Source organism: Phaseolus vulgaris, chromosome 10 (genome assembly GCF_051622355.1).
Source record: "Phaseolus vulgaris cultivar YP4 chromosome 10, ASM5162235v1, whole genome shotgun sequence".
Lineage (NCBI taxonomy): Eukaryota > Viridiplantae > Streptophyta > Magnoliopsida > Fabales > Fabaceae > Phaseolus > Phaseolus vulgaris.
Genome location: NC_143507.1, coordinates 20987185 through 21012737, shown reverse-complemented (window position 1 = coordinate 21012737; position 25553 = coordinate 20987185). Strand labels below are relative to the sequence as shown.

The 25553-nt window shown below is 41.3% G+C and overlaps 1 protein-coding gene across 1 annotated transcript; it reads right to left on the bottom strand.

Annotated features, from left to right (window-relative positions):
- Positions 1 to 23695: 23695 nt before the first annotated feature.
- Positions 23696 to 25129, bottom strand: LOC137817913 (uncharacterized). The gene is made up of 2 exons (XM_090296096.1): positions 24314 to 25129; positions 23696 to 24175 (listed from the first exon to the last, which is right to left on the bottom strand). Exons 1-2 carry the CDS (start codon positions 25127 to 25129, stop codon positions 23696 to 23698), a joined length of 1296 nt encoding a protein of 431 aa, XP_090152222.1.
- Between the last annotated feature and the right edge of the window lie 424 nt (positions 25130 to 25553).

Sequence of the window (25553 nt, the reverse complement as noted above, 5' to 3'; positions counted from 1 at the left end):
TTGTGCTTAGGCGGGCGATTGTATTCCCGGCGTGCTGGTTGCTGGCGTCCCTGGCCCCTCCCCTTGTTCCTCCTATCATAAGGATGGCAAGTCCTCTGGTCCTTCCTGGCCGCTGCCGCTGTCTCCAGCACCCGTTGCGGCTGGATTCTGGTCTGGGCGCGTGGCCTAGCGGGAGCCACGCTCCCTCTCTTCTCAGCGACCTCACTTTCGTCGGCGATGTGAGCCACCGCAAGTCACCTGACCTCAGCAAACGTTGCAGGGTGAGCCCTGATCAAGGCCTCGCAGAACGGTCCTGGCAGCACGCCCTTCTTGAATGCATAGACCAGCATTTCTTCATCTTTAGCCGGCGATCTGACCATCTGCGCTCCGAAGCGATTCAGGTAGTCTCTGAGGGACTCTCCCTGGTACTGCCTTATATCAAACAGATCATAAGACACCCTGGGCGGTGCCTTGTTCACGATGTATTGCTCGACGAAAACCTTAGAGAACTGCTGAAAACTAGTTATGTGACCGTTAGGTAGGCTCACAAACCACTCCAGCGCCGTTCCCTGGAGCGTGCTTACGAACATCTTGCAATACACGGCGTCTGATCCTCCCGACAGCATCATCTGCGTATGGAACGTGGTCAGATGGGCCTCTGGATCCTCCACGCCAGTAAAGACAACCTTGACAGGGACCACGCTCGTAGGAATGGGCGTATCAGTAATCGCCTGAACAAAAGGCATAGGGAAAACGCGAGGTGGCGATGACGGCGCCACCACTTCAGCAGAAGGACGCCCTTGCTGCTCCTGAAGAGCTTGACGCAGCTCCTCAGTCACCTTGCTGAGCTCCTCATTCCTGGCGCGAGAGGCGACCAGGTCCTCATGCATTCTCGCCTGCTCTATGCGTGAGGCTTCCACAGTTGCCTGCAACGAACGCATCATCTCTGCCATCTGCGCCATGGTCATGGCAGCGGCGCCTTCGGCAGCGACGGGCGCAACTGGACTTGAGCGATTGCTTCTCATTTTTCTGATGAAACTCAGCGAATCACAGAATGCGACGAACAACACTTACTCTAGCTACGATTGAGTCAGCGATCAATCGGAAGAAACTGTGCGAAACTCCGCGAGAAAACTCAAGAACACCGCAAACCTTCAAAGAAACTTGCACCTTCACCAAAACCCACTGCTCTTCCCACGGATAACCAAACGAGCGAAAGAACTCAACTCCATCGAACAAATTACGCCTAAACAGCAGAAAAACCTTTCTTCACCGATTGAAAACCCAAACGAACGGTGTAAAACGCGAATTCACCGAACAAGTTTCAAGCAAACAGCGAACGATGGTTGCACCAGCACACAACCACGCAGAAAACTTCGAAAACCTCCAAGAACTCACGCTGTGGATGGGAGCAAGTTTTACACGGCCCCACGGTGGGCGCCTGATGATCCTGCCTGTTGACCAGAACGCTGGAAACTGCCTCGTCAAAGGATCGACGTGTGCACCGCTTCAAACCTCCGTTCCTCTACGAGATCCACCTCAAGAATCTGCAAAAGAAACAGAGCGGCGCCGCTGCGGCCGATCGCACTCCAACGCCCAAGTCAGTGACCGAATCACCAAATACTAAGAGAACAAGAACCGTGCAAATCCTCTCTCACAGTAAGCTCTATAACTCGCAAGCGTAAAGAGTGTAATCTGAACGCGCGTACCTCAGAAAGTTCGTTGAGAACTCTTATATACCTGGTTACTTTCTCTCTCCTGGCAGTTACAGACTTGGACACGTGGCTCGCATCCAACTGTACACATGCCATCATCTGGAGCCTCCTTGACTTGGGCGCTGCTTCTACTCTCGTTTTGCTAAGTTACCTATGCATGGTACTGCCCAGTACATAGCCAACTTGGGAGTGCGATCTCTACTAGAACTGGCGAGTTAGGGTGCCTTCGTACACCTTCCCTGTGGTCTCGTCGACCGCCTTCATAATCTGCACCACCTTCATCTCTAGCGATGTGCTTTCTCTGGCGATCTCCAATCACAAGGTCGCCTGAGTTAACATCTGGCGACTTCATCTCTAACCTGGTGATCGCCGATTCTGGTATGCTGGAGATCGGAACACGCCAACTTAATAACTGGCGACTTCACGAGCCCCCCAACTTCCTTCCTTTCTGCCAACTTGGCGCCTTGTCAACACGCCTATACTGTAGCTTGACGCCACGTCATCACTTCCGACTACCAGGGCGGTACAAAAACCTTTCTCAACCATTATAGAAAATCAACCGATTAAAAAGTGAAAACAACTGGTTGTTTTTTGTTTCTACTATATGAGAAAGGGTCATAATGTGAGATTTTGCAATGTTCGTAAAATTCTTGTTCCCAGAGGCTTGTTAAAGTGGGTTCCTAAGATTTTGAAGATTCCTAAGGCTGCTACTAACATAATTGGACCCAAATTCATAAGGGGACCAAATCTTGCTTCTTAATATTTTCTTGTAGGTATCCTTGGCAGCCAAGAATTACTTTTGGGCTTGAAGAATGACCGTTAAAGGGAAAAACAACAAGAGTAAAGATAGTCTTTGTGCCTTTGAATCAAATAATAAAGGGATCAAGATTCGGTATTTGATGGTTTTCTTTTTCAGGACTTTGCTTCCATAATGAAGAATATGTTGAAATTGACTTTCATGCAAGTTCTTGTGTTAGAACTAGTGTTATGGATTTTAGAACTGTTTGTCAAATCTGTACATGTGTTCTTAAAATAATAGTTTGTATCTCTCTTCTTTGCTTGGACAATCAATCTTAAGTTCAATTATGTGTTTCTATAAAGTGTTTCCGGTTTATATCTAGCCTATTATCATTCAAATGGTGTGTGCCTTAACCTGTATATGTGTTTCTCAGGTTTTGGTCAAGGATTTGGATTTTCTTAATTTCAAAATTCCTGTCACAAAATCAACTAGTTGATTCTGCGAAACAAACGATTCTTTTAGCCTTGACAATACTGTATCTAATTCTGCTTTATTTGTTTAATCTTTGATTTGTATACTTGATCCTTCTCTGTACCGTTACTGGTCAAATACACATTTATTGCAATATTGAACATAATATTTCTGAGCAGTTATTACCTTTTAGAAAAATATATTCTTATTTGTATTGGAAATCAAAATTCTTTAATGCTTAGTCAAATCTGCATGTGTTTACTAATAGGGTCTGACAAAACAACTTTATTGGTTTTGATTTGATTCCCTTATGTTTGAATTTAACCCACTAAATGCCAAATGCTTGACTGCCTTTTCTGGATTTATAAATTTAAAATAACTGATTGTTCTTCCTCACAAAAAAAACAATAAGTTGTTTTTCTCTCTGCATTAACTTTGTTCTGCAGTGTGCCTTTTTTTATTTCTTTTTGTTTAGCCATGGAATCAACCCCTCCCTCCTCAAAGAGAATGAAAACAAGAGCAGTAAGAAGGAGTGGTAAACTAGAGAGCTTGTTTTCAAGTGATCCAGACTTGATAAACAAATATTTACAAGAGACAAATGGTTGAAGGAACAAAAGCTCATGGAAGTGAGAAGGCTGTTGAAGGTTCAAATGCTGAGACGTTTTCTAGAGATGTCTGGAAAAATCTATCCAGACTTGGTAAACGTTTTCTCCACCAATCTCTAATTTAAGGGTGATACTCTTCTCTCTCATGTTAAAGGAGTAGATTTGGAGATAACCAATGAAGTATGGATTGTTGTCACTGGACTGAAGTTTTCTGGTCTATGAATCAACAAGGGAAACATTGGAGCAGTTGATGAGTTCAACAAGATGCAGTTTTATAAAAGCTGTTTCAAAAACCCACTTTCAAGGGTAAAAAGCTTTTCAGTTAGAGGATTGAAATTGAGTGAAAGGCTGGTTGGCTTTCATTGTGATGTGATTCCAATAGCCATATAGAGAAAGGTTCTTGACCTTCTTAGGAATCACCTTGAGTTGGACATTATAGAGGCACTTTTCTTATAGTTGGATCATTGTTCTAAGACAAGAACTCACCAAAAACTAGTACCAAATCCCAAACTCATTTGGATGAACCAATTTTAGTCAAATTGAACCGAACAAAAGAGTAAGAAAAGCAAAGGAACAAGATGAATGGACTGAAATATAAAACTGCTGAACCAAAACTCATAAAAAACAGCAAGAACACCAAACCAAAACTCAAGAACACAAGCTAACAAAAACAATAGAAAGAGAAGAAAGGAAGGAGAAGAGAGTGCTCATGAAGATGGAAGAATGTTGGATGATCTCGCCACTAGAAGTGTGGAATGCTCCTAGATGAGAGTGATGCCGCCACTTGAGGACTCCAATGATCCATCAAGATAAGACTAGAGAAGAAGGCTCAAAGCTCTCCAAAGTTCACTCAAAATTTGAGTAGAGTTTTCTTAGATTAATTCCAATCTGAATTTTACAAAGGAAGCACCTCTATTTATAGCCTAAGGTGCTGAAAAATAGGTGGGAAATTTCAAATAAACTCATTTGAAATTCCCACCAAAAACAAGTCACATGGGAGGTGTGACCTTTTTCTACTATGACACCTCCCAAAAACTACACCTACACCACTCTCCTAAGTCACATGGGTAATGTGACTTTATTTTACATTTTCACACTCCTTTATTTAATAACCACACCTCCTAAAACTATACAAAAGTATTTCAAAGCTTGGCCTTGCCCCTCATGGGATGGACTTGGGCTCTTTGGGCTTTGGCCTTCTTGGGCTTGGGCTTGGGCTTTGGGCTTGGGCCTCATCTTTATTTTATGTCTTCTTTTAATTCTGAGAAGACTAGAAGGAAGAACTTCAAATGTGAGGGTGGATGTCCTCTTCCTCCATTAATAAAAGCCTCCTTTATTTGATTCTCATCACATTGTCTCTTGGATTTTAACACCAAGGAGTAGCAACCATTCAACCTTGTCAGAAGAAGATTTGGTGTTTATCTATTGCATCATAAACTAAGTCAAGATAAACTGGATACAAATCATCAAGGAACACATGCAGAAGGCCACAAGGTTATGTGGTTTTCATTATCCCTATATCATTTTAATTACTAAATTTCTTCAGTACTTTGAAATGGACTTAGAAGAAAAGTTGGCTGAAGTGGTGAAATCCTCAAGTGAGATTAATAGTGGCTCACTTAGTAAAATGGGGTTTACCAAGATTAATGGCTTTTGGGTAAGTAAAGGTGGTAATCCAGCTGCCTCAAGCAGTGAAGCTCAAAAGGAACAAGATGCTACAGAGGAGGTTGTTGCTGGTACTACTACTGTAGATGATGCTAGTCCAAGTGAAGGTGTTGGACGAGAAAGGATGACAACAATGTCACCTTTTGAAAGGTTGATGATCAACCGTATGGACACCTTTGCTTAGAATCAAAGGAACCTCTATGATATGTGTGATTCAAGATTTAACAATATGGATTCACTTTCTCAACACTGGATGAACAAATTGAAGAAGTCCAGAAGCAGATTATGGAACTCCAATTCGAAAGGGAGGAAAACCCTTATTTTTAAAATTTCTGGTTTAAGTTTCTAAAACACTTTGTTTTGTTCTTATGTTGTTTTTAAATCCTACCTTTTGTCTATTTGATGAGACAAATAGGGGGAGATGTTGGTTTTGTAATGTTCTTGCTAACTACTTTCTTTATTGCTTTGAACATTGTTGCTATGAACTGCTTTCACTGGTTTAAATTTGAATATTGTTAAATGTTAACTCTGATATACAAAGTTTCAACCGTTTATTCATGCGAAATAACCGATTGTTTATCTGTTTGCACCTATGTATGTTTGTTGGTTTCTCATCTGATTTGGATGATGTGATGATGTTCTTGTTTTGGAAATCACCAAGAAAGAACTGGTTTCTGGTGCTTATTTGATTTGGAATAGGTTACCCTGTGTTTTTGTGTTTGCTCATGAATGCAGGTTGAACAAATTCTAAACAAAGAACATTCCTAAAAGCATCCCAATGATTTGTCTCCATCAAATAGGGGGAGATTGTTGAACATTGGAGCTTTAATGTTTCAAATCCACATGAAGCCTGAAGCTGTGCTGCTTTTTGGTTTGGGCTTAAATTAGGTTGTTTAGAATCTTTGTTAATATCAGTTCTAATTCCTACACAAAGCTTAATCTATCTGTTTTAAAAGAAACGAAGTGATTTTCCAAGCAAAGGGAAAAAAATCGGTTGAATCATCAAGATAATCGATTGTTTGTCACTTAGCTGGCTTGAGGTTTTTGAAACTGCTTTTTAAACTAGTTATGCAACTGCTTGACTCATTCAACCGGTTAAATCGTGGTTTCAACCGGTTATATGTGTGTTTTCAAAACAATTTTTTGAAAACTTGATTTAACTGATTCAGCTGATTAAAACTGCCTTAAACGGATATATTTCAAGTGCTATAAATATAGTCTTTCTTTCAAAGCAATTGTACCGTCCTGGTAGTCGGAAGTGATGACGTGGCATCCAGCTATTATGTAGGCGTGTTGAGCAGGGCCATGGCTGGCAGAAGGGAAGGAAGTCGGGGGGCTCGTGTGGTCGCCAATTATTAAGTTGGCGTGCCCCGGTCTCTAGCATACCTAAACCGGCGGTCACCGGGTTTGAGGTGAAGTCGCCAGATGCGAACCCGTGACCACATGGTTGTCAGGGATCGCCGAAACAAGGACATCGCCGAAGATGAAGTCAGATAGTCATTTCCTAGCTAGCCAGAGGATGAGGTCGGGGGACAACTTACCTGAGCATACACGGTGAAGCAAGTAAAGTAGATCATGAAGGCGGCCGACGAGACCACAGGGAAGGTGTGTACGAAGGCACCCGAACTCGCCACTCAGAAGAGATCACGCTCCAAGGCAGCTATGCACTGAGTTGTGTCATGCATGAGTAACTTAGCCAAAAAGCCAGAAGAGTAAGAAGTGGCGCCCAAGTCAAGGATGCTCCAGATGGTGACACGTGTACAGCTGGATGCGAGCCATGTGTCCAGATGTGTAACTGTCAGGAGAGAGAAAGTGCACAGGTATATAAGAGATTCTAACGAACTTTTGAGGTACGCACGTTTAGATTGCTTCTTTACGCTTGCGAGTCTTGAGTACGCTGAGAGAGAATTTTGCACGGTTCCTTAGAGTTCTTGAGTTTTCTCTTAGTATTTGGTGATTCAGTCGCTGACTTGGGCGTCGGAGCGTGATCGGCCGCAGCGGCGCCGTTCTGTCTTTTGCAGGTTCTTGAGGTGAATCGCGGTGAAGGACGGAGGCTAACACGGCGCAGGAGTCGATCCAGGTTTGACGAGGCAAGGTTCTTGCGTCCCGGTCAACAGGCAGGATCAACAATATATACATTAAAATACAACAGGTATTGATACAGATTTGAGATCAAAGAAAGATATTCGTTTTTTAAAGAAGTTTTTCGAAGTTTAGCAAGATTGTTGTTAAAGCTTTGCTCTGGTGCAAGAACTGATCATAGGGCTTCTAGTTTTTGTAATTCCCGGTGTTTTCTATTCTTGCTTAGTTTCCTATAATTCAACTTTGATAAACCTTTGTAAGTGTTGGTGAAATCCTGTAAAGTCAGTGGGATTCTGGCTTGAGGTGTGAAGTGTTGCAAAGAGGGTGAGTAGGCTTTGAGGTACATTGTTTCTGAGCTTGAAACTAAATACTTCTAAAATTCTAGTAAGCCCTTTCTAACTTAATCGTCAGAGTGTAATCAACAGGTAGGGCCCCCACTGTTTCAACGGACCCGCGTTCCAGTGCAACAGGACGTAGAACAGATTTCAGAAGAGGTAGATTGGGGCTAGCGCTTGTTGCCAAGGTCAACCGACGAGGAAGGCAACTGGAAAGAACAATTTTAATAAAAAAATAAATTTATTTTTAAATAATTTGTTTAGGAAATGAAATTTAAATTTTTATTGTCGATAAAGTTAAGTAAATTAAATGTAATTAAAATAATTTAATTATTTAGTTGGTTAAAGTGTTAAAAGTGAATTGACGTAGGATTATTTATAATATAATTAATCTAGGCAAGGTTAAAATTAACACTAATGGAGGAAGCACAAAAGATGGGGCTTACTAATGTCTGGCTTGAATGTGATTCTTGTTGAAACAAGTGGTGTTCAAGCTTTGAAGAATCCAAAACCCTTTGAAGGATGTTGAAGGCTAGGCTGTGCTTGCTGTTGCTGAGCTGTCTTAGATAGGATATGGGGTAGATTGTATATGTAATCCACTCTTGATTGAATCCAAAGCATAGGCACTCTCAATCTTTTTAAAAGAAAACTGTTTTTCAAGCTAAGTGAAAAACAACCTGTTGTTTTGTCGAAACAACTGATTGTTTTATACTTATGTGTTTTTAGAAAAGGTTGAAAACTGTTTTTATGGTTGACTTGCTGTCAAAACCAAAACAATCGATTGATTCGTGGAAACAATCGATTGTTTGTTTTGGTACCATAACAAAAAAATGGTTTGTGCTTTGACTAAGCATTAAATGATTTTCTAACTGTTTACGCTCCAGTTTTTAATGCTTTGACCAATCTTTAAATGCAATTAATAGTTTGTTAAGATTTGATAACAAACAACAACTTTGATATATACAGAAAAACAGATTTGAGTTTTTCACAGATTTTGAGATTTTGAAAGAGTTGAGATTGCTTAGAGATTGAGTTTGATCAAAGAGTGTGAGATAGGATTTTCTCTTGTATTGATTTCAGATTTCATTCTGTAACAAGTGTAATCCTTGTATCTGTTGAAAGAAACATTGTGTGTTTGCTAAGAAGTGTTGTGTGTTCTTGAGGGGATCAAGATCAGCATTCTTAGTGTTGGTGTGTTGACCAAGAGGAGTGTGTGTCTTGAGGGGATCAAGGTCACTTCCTTGGTTGTTGTGTAAGTGATCTAGGTTTGATTGCTTAGTGGATTTCCTCAGTGGTTTCTACGAAGACTGGATGTAGCTCTGGGTTTAGAGTGAACCAGTATAAACATCTGTGTGCATTCTCTCTATCCTTAATCTCTTTAAATTCAATTTTAATATTTGCAAACTGGTATAAACAACCGATTGTTTCTGCGAAACAACCGATTGTTTTTCTGGTGCTGTGCTTTTTGCTTTGTGTTTTGGCAAACTGAATTCCTTATCAATTGTTTCTTGAAGTAATTTCATTCTTGGCTTAAATATTTGCGAAAACTCTCTTTAAACAATTCACCCCCCCTCTAGTTTAAAGCTATACTTTCTAACAATCGGCATCAAGAGCTTGGTTCTTGAAATTTATTCAAGTGTGATCCTAAAACTGTTTTTTGATGGCTGATAGACTACCTTTTGGGGAAGGTGCTTCATTCAACAGACCACCTCCGTTTTGTGGTTTGAACTACCAATTTTGGAAAGTAAGAATGAAAATCTTTGTGGAATCACTTGACAAAGGTATTTGGGATGCAATTGAAAATGGTCCTTTTGTCCCAAAGTTTGGAAAAGATGGATCTTCCATTGAAAAGCCTTGGTCTAAATGGACTGATTCTGAAAGCAAGAAGGCCAAATTCGATTGCATTGCCAAAAACATAATAACCTCTGCTTTAAATTCAGATGAGTTTTTTAGGGTCTCTTAAGGCAAATCAACAAAAGAAATGTGGGACACCTTGGAGGTAACTCATGAAGGTACAAATGAGGTAAAGAGAGCTAGGAAGCATACTCTAATCCAAGAGTATGAGATGTTCAGAATGCTCAAAGGTGAAACAATTGCTAAGGTGCAGAAAAGATTCAAGCACATCATTAATGATCTCATGAGCCTTGTCAAGACCTTTGAAAAATAAGAGCTAAACATCAAGATTTTAAAATGTCTTAATAGAGCATGGCAAGCTAAGGTAACTGCTATATCCGAATCTAAAGATCTAACATCCTTGAGTGTGGCTTCTTTGTTTGGCAAGCTTAGGAAACATTAGTTAGAGATGAATCGACTCAATGTTCAAGAAAGCGAAGACAAGCACGTAAGGAGCATAGCCTTAAAAGCTTCCAAGCACAAAGGCAAACAAGAATCCAACGATGATAGTGATGAAGAAAACCTTAGCTTGTTGTCAAGAAAGTTCAGCAAATTCTTGAAGAGGAACCGCAACAAGGATAACAACAAAGATAGGTATGGAAACAAGAAATCCAATGATTTTAATTCCAATAACTATACTTGTTTTGGTTGTGGTGAGCAAGGTCACATAAAGGCAAATTGTCCAAACAAAAGCAAGGAGAAAAAGCCTAGCTACAAGGAAAAGAAGGGTAAGACAAAGAGAGCCTATATAGCGTGGGATGAGAATGAGATCATCATCAAGCTCTTCATCAAGTGAAGATGAGAAAGCAAACATCTGTTTGATTGCTGAAGATAATGATGAATCCTGCAACTCAAGTGAAGTAAGTTCTTGTGCTTCTTTAAATGAACAAAATTATAGTTAATTGCTTGAAGCTTTTCAAGAAACTCACGATGAAGCTAATCGATTGGTGCTTTCAAACAACCGAGTGAGGGGTGATCGTCATCAAGTTTGACCAGAAGGTGGCGAGAAAGTGCTATGAGAATAGTCTGAAAAGTAGAAGGGGAGTGTGTATGGTCGCCACCTAAGCGAAAGCCACCAGCGAGAGGCAACCTGGGCCTGCTGGTGAGGTTCAAAAAGAGGAGATTGAAGGGAAGAAGTTCAAGCTCGACTCCTCACTAGGCCAAGAGATGCAAGACCAGATCGTCGAAGTGATAGCGAGGCACATGAATGCTTTTTCATGGTCTTTTACAAACATGCCCGACATAGATCTTGACTTCTTATGTCATAGACTTACTATGGATAAGAAGGTCAGACCAGTGATACAGAGGAAAAGGAAGCTCAATAAGGAGAGATGCCTAGTCGTCAAAGAGGAAACCCAAAAGCTCTTGAAAGATGGCCACATAAGGGAAATCCAATACCCTGAGTGGTTGACGAACATAGTATTGGTGAATAAGACAAACGAAAGGTGGAAAATGTGCGTCGACTTTACAAACCTGAATAAGGCATATCCTAAGGATTCCTATCCGTTGCCCAGCATGGATTCCTTGGTGGACAACGCTTCAGGGTGCCGACTTCTGAGCTTTCTATACGCATTCTCGGGGTATAATCAGGTTCGCATGCGCCCTCGCGATGAGTGCAAGACCGCATTCATGACGGAGCTCTCCAACTGTTGTTATAGAGTCATGCCTTTTGGGTTGAAGAATGCTGGCGCTACCTATCAGAGGTTGATGGATAGGATTCTCGCCCCCATGATTGGGCGAAATGTACAAGCATATATGGACAACATGGTCTTCACTCGGAATAAAGGGATCAGAACGTCGCTGATCTGGAAGATCTATCACTACAAAAATTATTGATTTTAAGAGAGGTTTATTAGTGGAGGTTATAATAACCTCTACTAAGACACTCACATTGTGGAGGTTTTCTAAACCCCTGATAATTACTTAATAAATTACAATAATTTTATTTTTAGTAGTATTCTAAGTTTAAGAAAGTCTTGAAAACTTTTTCTTAAAAAGTTTTACCCTTAGAAATTGTATATATATTTATTGATTTTGTATGAAATTAGTTTGTAACGTTTCTTTAATTCTTAGAAACAAATTCCTGTTGAGAACCACGAAAGGACGCTAATGTGGTCAAGGTTAATTTTGTCAATTTTTATTTGAAAACTTGTGAGAGAATATTGAGAGAAGGTAGGGTAAAATCGAAGAAAAGAAGGGAGCACCGACGAAGAAACAAATGCAGAGACGATCACTGAGGGTGGAAAATTTTCGAACTTGGAAGATTGAAAAGGGATTCCATTCGGATACGCTCATCAAATCAAACATATAAGGTTTAGGGTTTTTCATGGTAGAATTGATTTAGGGTTGGGTTCTCTTACGTTTTCTGCTTTCACTTTGTGCGTTTGCAACATGTCTTCACGACTATCCTTTGACGACATGTTAGGGTCTCTAATGTTTCTCTCAATTTTCTCCCTTTTAACTTCAATACATCTCCAAATTTTATCAGATGCACCGTCGGTTATTTTACGATTTTCTTGCCATGTTGTTGTTCTTTTTGTTACGTGGATCGTACAATTAAGATTTGTTGTCAATTAGCCTGGTAGATTAATTTTTCGTATTCAATGGTATATTGTTTTCACCATTTTTTAAATGTGATCAAAACAAATATAATGGATGATCAGTGAAACTGAGTTGTTTTTTTCATTTATGTATTCTCTTGTATACCTTTGGTTCAAAAGTATGTGTATGCTAGCAAACATGTATCTTACAATTGTTGATTGAAATTTGTTGTATGATTATAAACAAGGATTTTGCCAGAAAGAATCCTTAGTTTACAAAACATATCTTCTGATGCATTGTTTCACTAACATTTCTTTCATTTTTTACAATAGTCTAACATGAGAATCTTGATCACGGGAGGAGCTGGATTCATTAGTTCTCACCTAGTTGATAGATTGATGGAATATGAAAAAAAATGAGGTTAGATAATTGGTTTATTATGATTTTTAACAGCTTATTTTGTTGACATAACTTCTAATCAAGTCATTCTTGTCCATTACTACTTCACTGGATCAAAGGATAATCTAAAAAAATGGATGGGCCATTCGAGATTTGAGTTGATTCGTCATGGTATAATCTGCTTTTGTTCACTATTCAACTATCTTATACAATAAATTGTTGTGCTCATGATAGACTGAAGGATGGGAAGTGATTTATATTAAAAGTTTGAAGGCTTCAAATGATCCTTCTATCCACAAAAGCTCTACAGTTGTTGCACAACAAAATTCAATAGTTATATTTTAGATTTTAGTTGTTTCATTAATAAACTTCAGTGTTTCTTAGTTTGTTGTATGCTATTCTCGAGCGATATTATAATGATATCTTAGTTTATTTTGTATATTATGTTTATAATGTCTGAAAATTGATAATGCTGATGCACATTTTCATTATGATTCTTGAGTAGATATCACTAAAACTTTGATGATTAAAGTTGATCAGATCTACCATCTTGCATGCCCTATTATGAAGTGGACTTTAAACCTAACTCAACCCCATAAAACCGGCTCATGAGGTGAAGTTTGCACCCACTTGTATACAATGAAATGTCCTAATCTCTAGTCGATGTGGGATCTCCAACACACCCTCTCACGCTGAGATTGACAGCTCGTGCATGGGATAACATATTATGAGTGGTCTGATAACGGCCCGATAGCGGGTGGTCTGATAAGCCCAACAAACACTCGCTAGGATAGGCTCGAAATGGCTCTGATACCATATTACAAAGTGGAATTTAAGCCTAACTCAACCCCATAAAACCGACTCATGAGGTTGAGGTTTGCACCCACTTATATACAATGAAATGTCTTAATATCTAGTCGATGTGGGATCTCCAACACGCCCCCTCACGCTGAGAGTGACAGCTCGTGCGTGGCAACCAAGCTATCTCCTAACAAGTATTGGTCATCGTGCGGTATTCTGCATTCGCTGATGATCTTGATATGTTTGTCTGTTTTTTTTACTTTCATGAGATTATAGAAGAACCAAGAAAAATGCAATACCTAGATACTGATCTCCGAGTTGTCAATGTCAGATATATATCTCCTATTTTCTACAAATATAATCTTGTGAAGGTATAGTTTTGATTCTTATTTTGTCTGTATTTTGTTATTTTTTGGTTGGCATGCTAACATATTTTTTGCAATTGTTGACGGTTTTGCTTTTAACATTCATTTCTTAGTCATTCGCCCATTATGTGGCATTCTGCAATCTTCTATATATTTATTCTACAACCATTTATCTTTCATTATTCATTTCCTGAAAGTTTTGTTTTTCTGTTGATCCTTAAGAAATTATGTAATAGGTAAGGAGATAATAATTTTTGCAGAGACAATGAAGACAAATGTGATTGGCACACTGAACGTGCTTGGGCTTGCAAAGCAAGATATAGTAAGGTTGGGAAATTTCTTTGGAATTCAATAATTTCAACTTCTATCACCTTTTTATTTATCTTTTTGGGTAAAGTCTTACTACTTATTTCATTTTTTGTCAGGATTCTACTTACATCAACATCTCTATTTTTTATCAGATTAGGAAAATGTGAACCCTATTGGTACATGCTTTTATCTATGTCTCTATCTCTATCTTTTTGCTTCTTAAATGAGATTGTATTTCTGCTAAACCAACCCTATATGTTATACAACCCCATATGTTTGTATCTTTCATCTTTTAATTACGTTACTTAAATGGAGTTGGGGTCTTGGGTAATTAATTTGGACACCCTTGTTAACTCTTCTCATAAACTGAGATATTACAATTATTAATCAAGCAAAATAAGTAAACTAAAATTGCATTTAAAATTTAAGGAATAAATGTGTAACTTTTTTTTCTCTTATAGAATAAAATAAAACATAAACATGTAATTGAAATTTAAACTGAAAAACATTAAGTGTTGATTTGAATTTCACTGACAACATTCAAACCAATTTTTCGTTTCCTTTCCTTGGATATATTTTCCACATATTTATTATTATTTTTATCAGATTTAGTTAAAAGTCAAAATCCAATAAAAATTTAACTAAAATAAATTACTTATTTTTTGAACTTTAAGTTAAATGGATCTTAACTTAAAAAGAATGTTTTATTTTTATTTTTAGGTAAATCCCAACAGGGGATTTAATGATGTAAAATATATGACCTTAAACGAGAGGAGGGGTTTTCACAAGGGGAATTGTTTAAAGGGGTTTTCACAAACTTTTTAGGCTAGAATGAAATTCTTTGCAAGAAACCAGATGACGAATTTAGTTAGCCAAGAAACAAAGCACAAAACAGCAAAGCACCAGAAAAACAATCGGTTGTTTATACCAGCAAATCAACAACAACTGAATTTAAATGAGTTTAAGGGAAGAAAGAGATACACAAATAGTTTATACTGGTTCACTCTTAAACCAAGAGCTACATCCAGTCCCCAGAATCCACTAGGCAATCCACTAAGCAATCAAATACAGATTACACACAAAACCACCAAAGAAGTGACTTTGAACCCCTCAAGAAACACACTTCCTTTGGCACAACACACACCAAGAATGTTGATCTTGGCAACCTCAAGAGCACACAACACTCCTTGGCTTACAACACCAGAATGTACAAAATATTCAGAATGAATTACACTTGTTACAGAATGAACTGAAATCAATACAGATGTAATCCTATTCCACTCTCTCTTGAGAGAACTAAAGCTGAATAGTGAATGTTCAAATCTTGAAAGCAATCTCTCTCAAATTGAAAAACTCAAATTTATTTTTCTCTTTCCTTGTTTGTTATAAAACATAAACAAACTATTTATAGCTTTCAAAGATTGGTCAAAGCATTTAAAACAGGAGCGCATTCAGTTTGAAAATCATTTAAAGCACACTCAACTAACAAAACAAATTCTGTTAGGATTTTCAAACGAACAATCGATTGAAAGCACGAAACAATCGATTGTTTTGGTTTGACAGCAAGTCAACCAACCAAAACAGTTTTCAACCTTTTCAAAAACACCTAAGAGTAAAACAATCGGTTGTTTCGACAAAACAACATGTTGTTTTTCCCTTAGTTTGAAAAACACTTTAAACTTAAAAAGATTTGAAAACACTTTAGCTTTAGATTCAACAAAGAGTGAATTACATAGATAAACTACCCATATCCTATCCTAAACACAACAGCAACTTCAGCCTTCCATCAAACACTAGGATTTGGATTCTTCAAAGCCTTTGATCACACTTGATTCAACAAATGCATCTGGTTTGTATGAATTTTGTTGAGAAAAAGTTTACCTATGAGAAAAAATATTACACACATTGTAACCCATTGTCCACATATTTATTATTTTTTTATAAGATTTAGTGATCCAGCCGGTTGACTAAAGACAAGAATGTTGCTTCGTCACGATCTATACGCACCAGCTTCAACGCTACGTGTACTTCAAGTCTTCGTTCCAATCTTCCTCGGATAAGAAACTGAAATTACAGAGCAGCGCCACGGCGGCCGGTGTACTTCTACGATCAAGTCAACAGCAGGAACACCAAAAACTCAGAGAAACTGGATTATGTGGAACCGTGCTCAAGTGCTCTTTCTTAGCAAAATGAATCGTAATCAAGAATCCCCCTCAAATTCTGTTAAGTTCATTTGTTATACCTATGCATTTTCTCTCTCAGACAGTTACACTCTTCGACACGTGGCTCGTATCCAACTCTACACGTGTCATCATCTGGGCTAAAGTAACTCAAACGTCATTTCTATGTATCTCGTTACGCGACTAAGTTACCCATACAAGGAGTAACCTAGCACGTAACGCACTCTGGAATGCACACCTGACAAGGCTAGTACCAAAATGCAACAGAGTACACCACCTCTGCGGTACCGCCTGTTGCAAGTGCCACCTTCTTCACTAACACGCCATGCATGTTCTAGCTAAGGAAACCTTACTATCAATGAATGCCCTGGGAAACCCTATTACAGATGGGCAAGCTGCTTCCTCTAACTCACTTCTCATGTTGGGACATGATCACCTCGTATCTTAACCTCTATGTTCCATACTGATGTTTACACACCTATACCTCCTAACAACTTTAATTAAGTCTACTGAAACATCCAGTGATGTGCTTCTTACGGCGATCCCTGACCACTTGATCTTCTATTCAAACACGGCGATGACATGAAACTCCGGCGACAACCGACTATGTACACTAGAGAACGCCGCATCGAATGGCGACTATGTTAACCTCTTGACTACTCGTCTTTCTCTCGACCACGTGTCACTCCAGGCATGCTCCACATAGTCACTCACTGTCCACACCATCACACCCGATGACCTGACCGATACACAAGCCCCCAAGTCTTAAGCTGTGACTTGTCTAGCGAAAAGACTAGGAAGTCGAATTCTCGGCGATCTACGTGGCTCTGCGCGCTAACACTAGTACTATTTACTGATTTGACATTTCTTCGACCCCTTTCAATCGGTCTGCACATGGACTTATCAACGACCATCATTTGTTGTCGTTTGCGCTTCTGGCATCGTTCAAAACTCTTAAAACCCTTGCGCTACTTCACTGTTTCATTACCCTCTTCTTTACTCATTGCGTTCAAAATATTCTTGCAGACCCTTCATCTTCCCCAATCATCGCCTTCCTCAAAGCACTTCCGATCATCAAAAGGTAACGTTTTTATTTCTCCCACCGACATTTACTGCATTTTAATCGGTTTGCATCATCCATTAACTATTCTGAAGCATACGTTGTGGGTTGCTCTGTTTTCTATATTTATGTTTTTTGTATTTAAGTTCTCTATTACGTTTTCTCTCTACGAGCCCCCCTTGTTCATGTTGTTTTCTTCTTTTCAATCAAATCATTCTGCTTATAAACCTTCATCTCTTCCCTTTTTACCTTCTTTGCAGCTCTTCCAATGGCTCGTACAAGAAACATCCCAAACCCACCTTTGTCTTCCCGAAAACTTCCACCAAAGACTCGCAGAGTCAATCCTTCACAAAACCCTTCCTCCTATTCAACCCAAACTGAGAGACCCACACCTTCTCAACCCAACCAACCACAGTCAACTCCACCACAAACTGAAGAACCTGTGAAACCCCTTTATGACTACAAAAAACTATATCCTTGGGCCACCTTAGCTTTGCTGAGTGAAACTTCCTCCATTAACACAGAACCCGCCGTTCTGCCTCTCAAGAGAGGTGATAAGGCTCACCTTTCGTTTAGCAAAGAACATGACGACAAGGTCACCGTTCACCCCTGTTTTCCTGGAGAACCCGTATGCACCGATGGCCAAGGGAGCAACGGTGGACCATTTTTTTTCGTCTATACTACCGTCTTTAAGAAGGTCAAACTTCGCCTTCCCCTCACGCGCTTTGAAAGAGAGCTCCTAACTAAACTGAACATAGCCCCTGCCCAATTACACCTCAACAGCTGGGCATTCGTTAGGGCCTACCAAATCATGTGCGCACATTTGGGGCATCCATCTTCCGTTAATGTCTTTCTATTCCTGTTCGAGGCTAAAAACCCAGGTGATCGACTATGGGCCAGCCTCAGTGGGATTGCAGGGAGATCCATCCTCTCCATCTTCCAGCAGTCCTACAAAGATTGGAAAGGGAAATTCGTTCGTGTTTGCCATAACGATCAAGACCCCACCCTCCTCGACGGATTTCCCTTGTATTGGGTGAATAAGGGAAAGAAAGAATCTAAAGACAACTTTAGAAGGGCAAGGAGTCCAGAGAAGATGGGGGACCTCGATAAAGACTTGTGCAACTTCTGGAAAGGAGTCGCTTCTTCCAATATCACTCTGCCCACCTCCTCCATAATTACCTTTGAATTCCATGAAGATCAACTAGACTTCCATATTGGTTCGTTTTCCCCTCTTCTCCAAATTCCCCTTTCCCTGTGTCCCAAATCATGCTATCTTTTATCGCCATTGCTTGTGTCATTCTGGTTTGCACTCAGTCTTCACTAGCTAACTTATGCATTTGTTCTTACTTGCTTTTCTGCATACTATCAACTGTCAAAATTCTCTGTGCTAGTTCGTAAATCTTGTTCCTCTTATGCAGATATGATGTTGGGAAAAGAACAGATGGCGAGACTGCGCTCCATTGCCAAACTACACAACTTGGCGGCAGGCTCCCAAACTATTCCCAACTCTGTTGCAGAAACTGCTGCAACACGTGGCAAATCTCCGACAGTTGGCCCAGCTCCCCCTACCCTTGTACAAAGAGAGCTGCCATTAAAGAAGATCAAGAGAAAAGCTGCTAGGGTGATCTCTGATGAGGAAGAGGATGAGAGCCCTCGAGAAGAATCGGCCTTTAAAAGGAAAAGAGCAACTGCTGTTGAACCATTTGCGAATGAAGGCGTTACCTTCGACTACACAGAAAACCCCCCAAGCGCTTCCACACCATTTGGATCTGCTGACGACGCTTTTCCTTCAAATGCCTCCGCTGCTGGGAATTATCAAGAGCAACTTGCTAATACCCAAACATCCCCTCAACCTGCAGCTAAGCAACCTTCCTCACCACCACACCCTGAAATTGCTCTTACCATCCAACCTGATGAGGATGGTGGTGGTGAGAATCAACAAACAACCCCTCCTCCAGCTCGAACGCTTCCAGCTCCTCTCCAAGAAGCTCTAAAGTCCTTCACTTCACACTTGAATGCCATAGCTGTTGAAATTTTGGAGAAACGCCTTCCCCAAGTTATTGGTGAAGCTCTGAAGTGAAGCGGTTGAGTTAGAGAATGGGCTTGCTTCTTTGAAGGTCAAAACATCTGAACTGGAGAAGGCCCACGAAACCGACAAGGCTGAGAAGGTTACACTAAAGGAAAGATCAGTTGAGAGAGAAAACCTTCTAGGACAAGTCAAAACAGAACGACCCCATAGCTTGTTCTCGCCATGTAATCCTCTTGCCATCTCAATCTCAAAATCGTAGGCTTTTGGCAATGCTATTTTTTTTTTTAACTGGAAATGCGTCCTCTATGGAGCTACCCCATAGCTTTGAGTGGTCATCTTTACTCATCTGGGAGGAGAGCTGGCTTGCAGATCTCTCTCTACCTCCCTGAGCTTTCAATCTTTTACTACCATCTGCTTATCTAAGAAGGGGAGGTGCCTTTCATGGATTCCCCTCTACCTTCCCGAGTTTTAAAACAATGCTTTGGATAGTGAGGTGTTCACTGCGTACCCACCTCAGCCACCCTTTAACCTCTTCCACCCTTCACACCGCACCTGAACTCGTTCAAGACGAGAAGGATTTTATCTATCTTCACAACGCCCGCAAACGCGGAAGCTTTAACTGGTCTTACTAGGCCAATATTGATGTTTCACTTAAAGAGAGGAGGCGTTTTCCATCAACCTTCCTCCTCCACATTTAAGATCATTAACACCCCTGACTTTTCAGTTTCAACTTGCCTGAACTCACTCGAAGGTGAGAAGGACTTTCTCTGGTGCCTCAACTTGGCCAGGGGTGATACCTCATCCCTCCTGGATGCACTGAGGACTTTCAAACTTGCCTCAACTGGCTTACAACCAAGAGGTCTTGCAATCTATTCTTGCCCGCACCCGCTCAAGGTGAGGAGGACCTTTCAATCTTCTTTCTATCACCTCAAAACGCATAAGGGCGTTGAGGACTTTTAAACTTTATACTAATGCCTCCGATCGCACGAGGGCGATGAGGACTTTTAAACTTTAAACTGACTGCATGCAACAACCTTTAAGCTATTACCTTAATCACACAAGAGTGATAAGGTATTTTTCTGAAAACTTTAGAATGATAAACATGCAAACTTAATAAACTTTGAAACCTTCTTTATTGGGTGGCCTCATTAAAATCCCTCCTTAGGGAAAAAAGAGTGCCCCCTTGAAACTGTTTCGACTGAATACCAACTGTTTAAAACTGTTCAAATTAATCACTATTTACCATATTTTAACTGTAATAAAACTTGAGATGGGTGGCATTCCAAGTACGAGGAATTGCCCCTCCCTCCAACGTCTCCAAACGGTAGGCGCCGTTTCCGAGCACTTCGGTTATTCTGAATGGTCCTGTCCACTTGGGTGACAATTTGTTCTCCATCTCGTGCTGGTGGGCCTTCCTCATCACCAGATCGCCATCTCTGAACTGCCTTGGCTTTATCCTAGAGTTATGCCTGTGTTCCACTATTCTCTTCACCGCTTCAGCCTTCACCCGAGCCTCTTGCCTGATTTCGTCCAACAAATCCAAATTTATTCTCCTTTCTTCATTCGAATCTTCAGCCACAAAATTCTGAAATCTCGGCGAACTTTCCTGGATTTCAAATGGAATCATTGCATCACACCCATATACCAAACTAAATGGGGTTTCACGGGTTCCTTACTGCTCGGTGGTATGATACGCCCATACTATACGGGGAACTTCCTCAGCCCAATACCCCTTAGCCTTCTCTAGCCTCCTCTTCAAGCCTCTCAACAAAACCCGATTGGCAGACTCAACTTGCCCATTCGTTTGTGGGTGCTCCACAGAAGCAAACACCTGTTGTATTCCAACATCCTCGCACAACGTTTAGGCACGCCAAATCGACACACAATATTCTTCCACACGAAACTCTGAATCTTGTGTGCGGGGATCTGGGCCACCGGCTCTGCTTCAATCCACTTCGTGAAGTACTCGATTGCAACAACCAAGTACTTCATTTGCCTAATCACCAATGGAAAGGGTCCCAGAATATCAATTCCCCATGTGTGAAACGGCCAAGGGCTGTAAATTGACCTCAGTTCTTCCGGAGGCGCCCTGTGCCAATCAGCGTGCTGCTGGCATTGTTTGCAACACTGGGCATATCTTTTGCAATCTTCCCTCATTGTGGGCCAATAGTAACCTGCACGGAGAATTCTCGTCGCCAAGGCTCTACCCCCGATGTGACTTCCACAAATCCCCTCATGGAGCTCAGCCATAATTCTCATGCACTTCTCTCCGTGTACACATACTAGAAGAGGATGCGTAAACCCAAACCTGTATAACTCGCCATCAATGAGGGTAAACTTGCTGGAATTCTTCTTTATTTTTCTAGCTTCTGTCGTGTCCAGTGGGAGCACGCCATCCGCCATGTAGCGCCGGTACGACGTTATCCATGTATCTGGCTCATGGATAGTACAAACTTGCATCATCTTTACTTCTCCCACTGGATGTTCTCTAATTCTTGGCATCTTCAAAGTCTCCTGAGTCAAAGATCTATGACTTCTTGCCATTCCCTTCGCCAACTTGCTTACCTGAAGAACCTGATGATCTGCCACAAACGCCCGAGGTCTCTTCAAAGTTTCTTGTATGACGGTTCTCTGCCCGCCCCCCTTGCCCGAACTGGCGAGCTTGGCTAGCAAGTCAGCTCGGGCATTTTGCTCTTTTGGTACATGTACCACTTCAAACAAGGCGAAGGACCCCTTTAACTCTTGTATATACTCCAGGTAAGCTGCCATTTGCGGATCCTTGGCCTGAAACTCGCCAGTTACCTGCCCAGTTACCAACAACGAATCACTCTTGGCCACCAGCACCTTTGCTCCCATTTCTTTTGCCAACAAAATTTCGGCGATCAATGCCTCATATTCTGCTTGATTATTACTGGCTTTGAAGGCAAACCTCAGGGATTGTTCTATCAACACACCGTCGGGCCCCTCCAAAATAACTCCAACACCGCTACCTTGCTGGTTGGACGATCCATCCACCGAAAGCACCCAACGAAAATCATTCCCCTCACTCTGCGCTGTTTTAGAAGAGAGCTCGACCACAAAATCAGTGAAGATTTGCCCCTTGATCGGTCCTCGGGGCTCATACTTAATATCAAATTCCGATAACTCCACTGCCTATTTTACCATTCTTCCAGCTACATCTGGCTTCTTCAAAACCTTCTGGATAGGTAAATCAGTCATAACCAGCACTGTAAAACTCTGGAAGTAATGGCGCAACCTCCTTGCTGAAAACACGACCGCCAAAGCCACCTTCTCCAAGGTTTGATATCTCATTTCTGGACCTTGCAACACCTTACTGACAAAGTAAATAGGCTTCTGGATTTGATCTTGCTCTTGGGCGAGTACCACGCTCACCGCCTTCTCAGTTACAGCAAAATACAACCTGAGTGGCGTTCCCAATTGAGGTTTGCACAAAACCGGCGAGCTCGCCAAATACTCCTTAAGCTTCACAAAAGCTTCTTCACATTCCTTTGTCCACACAAACCTATTATTCCTCTTTAGACATTGAAAATACGGATGGCCTTTCTCTCCACCAGCAGATACAAATTGAGACAAGGCGGCCATCCGACCTGTAAGTTGTAGCACCTCCTTTACAGTAGTAGGGCTCCTCATCGCCAAAATAGCGGCGCACTTATCAGGATTTGCCTCAATTCCTCTCTCAGTCAACAGAAATTCTAGAAACATCCCTGCCTCAACGCTGAAAATGCACTTCTCGGGATTTAACTTCAACTTGTACTTGGCAATTGTACTGAACAACTCTTCTAGATCAGCAATGTGCTTGCTTTTCTCCAGGGATGTCACGACCATGTCATCAACATATGCCTGTACATTCCTCCCTAACATGGGCGCGAGCACCTTATCCATCAGCCTCTGGTACGTGGCTCCCGCATTCTTCAGCACAAAGAGCATTACCTTGTAACGATAACACGACCTCTCCGTCATGAAAGCGGTCTTTTCTTCATCCATTGGATGCATCTTAATCTGGTTATATCCCGAGAAGGCGTCCAAGAAACTAAACAATTTACACCCTGATGCACTATCTACCAGAGCATCTATACTTGGCAAAGGATAAGAATCCTTTGGACAGGCTTTGTTCAGATTTGTAAAATCAACACACATTTGCCATTTTCCATTGCTTTTCTTCACCAACACAACATTGGCGAGCCATTCTGCATATTGAATCTCCCTGATATGACCCGCAGCGAGGAGTTTCCGCGTTTCGTCCCTGATCGCCTGCCTCTTCTCTTCGTTAAACTTTCTTCTTCTTTGTCGAACTGGTTTGACTCGAGAATCCATCGCTAGGCAATGACACAAGAAGTCAGGGTTGATTCCTGGCATGTCTGAAGCAGACCATGCAAACGCGTCCAAATGCCTTTCTATCACTTTGGCAATCTGGTCTTGTATCTCGTCACCCAAAGACTTCCCAAGCTTAAACATTCTGCCACCGATATTCCTCTCCAGCCAATCCTCAGTCGGTTGAGGCCTCTTCTAACTGGCGGTTGCCGCTCTTGCTATTCCTGACTCCCTTGTAAACTCCGGGCAATCCTTCTTTTCTTCTACCCTAGCGGCGTTCTCGCACCTCACCTTGACATCTGCCATCACTACTTCCCTTTCAGCAGTCGCCTCCGAAACTGTGTCCACAACTCGTCGATTTACTCGTCTAGGCTTCACACCAGGGAGCGGCGTTGTGGTTACATGACACACCGATCGCTTATTCTTGAGGTTGTTTTCGTAGCATTTCTTCGCCTCCTTTTGATCAGAGTGGATGGTGATAACTATGCCTTCCATTGAAGGTAATTTGACCTTCATGTGCCTTGTTGACGGCACAACTCCTATCATGTTAAGTGTCGGTCTTCCTAACAGAACGTTGTATGCTGAAGGAGCATTCACGACAAGGTACCTGATCTTCTCTGTACGCGAGGCCACCCCATCCGTGAATGTGGTTCTTAAATCAATATATCCCCTGACCTCCACTTGATCACCAGCAAAACCATATAAACAACCCACATATGGCCTCAGGTGGTCAGGAGATAGTTGTAATTTGTTGAAAGTCGGCCAAAACATAACATCTACCGAACTTCCTTGATCGACCAACACCCGGTGAACCTTCCTTCCCGCCATAACGAGTGAGACTACAATGGGATCATTGTCATGGGGCACAACATCCTTAAGATCTTCCTTGGTGAACGTAATGTCCACATCGGGTGAATGATCCTCAAAAACTTCTACTAACATCACCGACCTCGCATATTTCTTCCGTTGTGATGCAGTACATCCACCATCCGAGAAACCTCCAGCTATAGTGTGAATCTCGCCGTGAAGGGGTACTTCATGTTGTTGTCCCTCATCGCTCACCGGTTGCGAGTCTGACGATTGACCTGTTTTTTTCTCCAGCAAGTAATCTTTCAAAAACCTGCACTTCACCAACTCAGCGAGTTGGTGACCCAAAGCCAAACACGAATTAATGGAATGGTCAAAACCATTATGGAACTCACACCACACATCCGGTTTTGGCCCCAACACCTTATCCGTTGCCTTCTCAGGCGCTTTAATCCTGGCGGCAATATTCGGAATGGCAATCAAGTGAGCCAATCCCATTAGAAACTCGCACCTCAGAGGGCGATTAAACTCCCTAGGCTGCCCTGGCCCCTTTCCTTTGTTCTTCTCTGGATCATAAGGATGGTGCATCCTCTGATCCTTCTTCCCAGCCGCCGCCTCCATCACCCTCTGCGGCTGAAACCTCGTTTGAACCCGTGGCTTAGCTGGAGCCACATTTCCCCGTTTCTCAGAAACTTCGCTCTCAGCAGCGATATGGGCCACAGCACGTCGCCGGATTTCAGCAAACGTGGCGGGGTGACCCCTAATCAACGATTCGCTAAACGGTCCAGGTAGCACGCCCTTTTTGAAGGCATGAACAAACATGTTGATATGATTCCAATAGCAAAGAAGAGAATGATTCTTGACATTCTTAGGAATCAACTTGAGTTGGACAATAGTTAGGCACTTTTTCTTATAATTGGATCAATGTTCTAAGTCAAGAACTCACCAAAACTAGTACCAAATCCAAACTCATATGGAAGATCCTCATATTGTCAAATTGAACCAACAAAAAGAGGTAAAAATCAAAAACACCGAATAGAATTGAATAAGAACAACTATGAACCGAACAAAATGAATTAAAAGGCAAGAAAACTGAATAAGAGTGCTGGAAAATAAAATGCACCGAACCAAACACAAAGAAGGAGAAGAACAGCTGCTGGAAAAGCTAAAAGCTGAACCAAAAACTCAAGAACACAAACTCAAAACATGAACAACAAAAGAGAAGAAAGGAAGGAGAGAAGAAAGC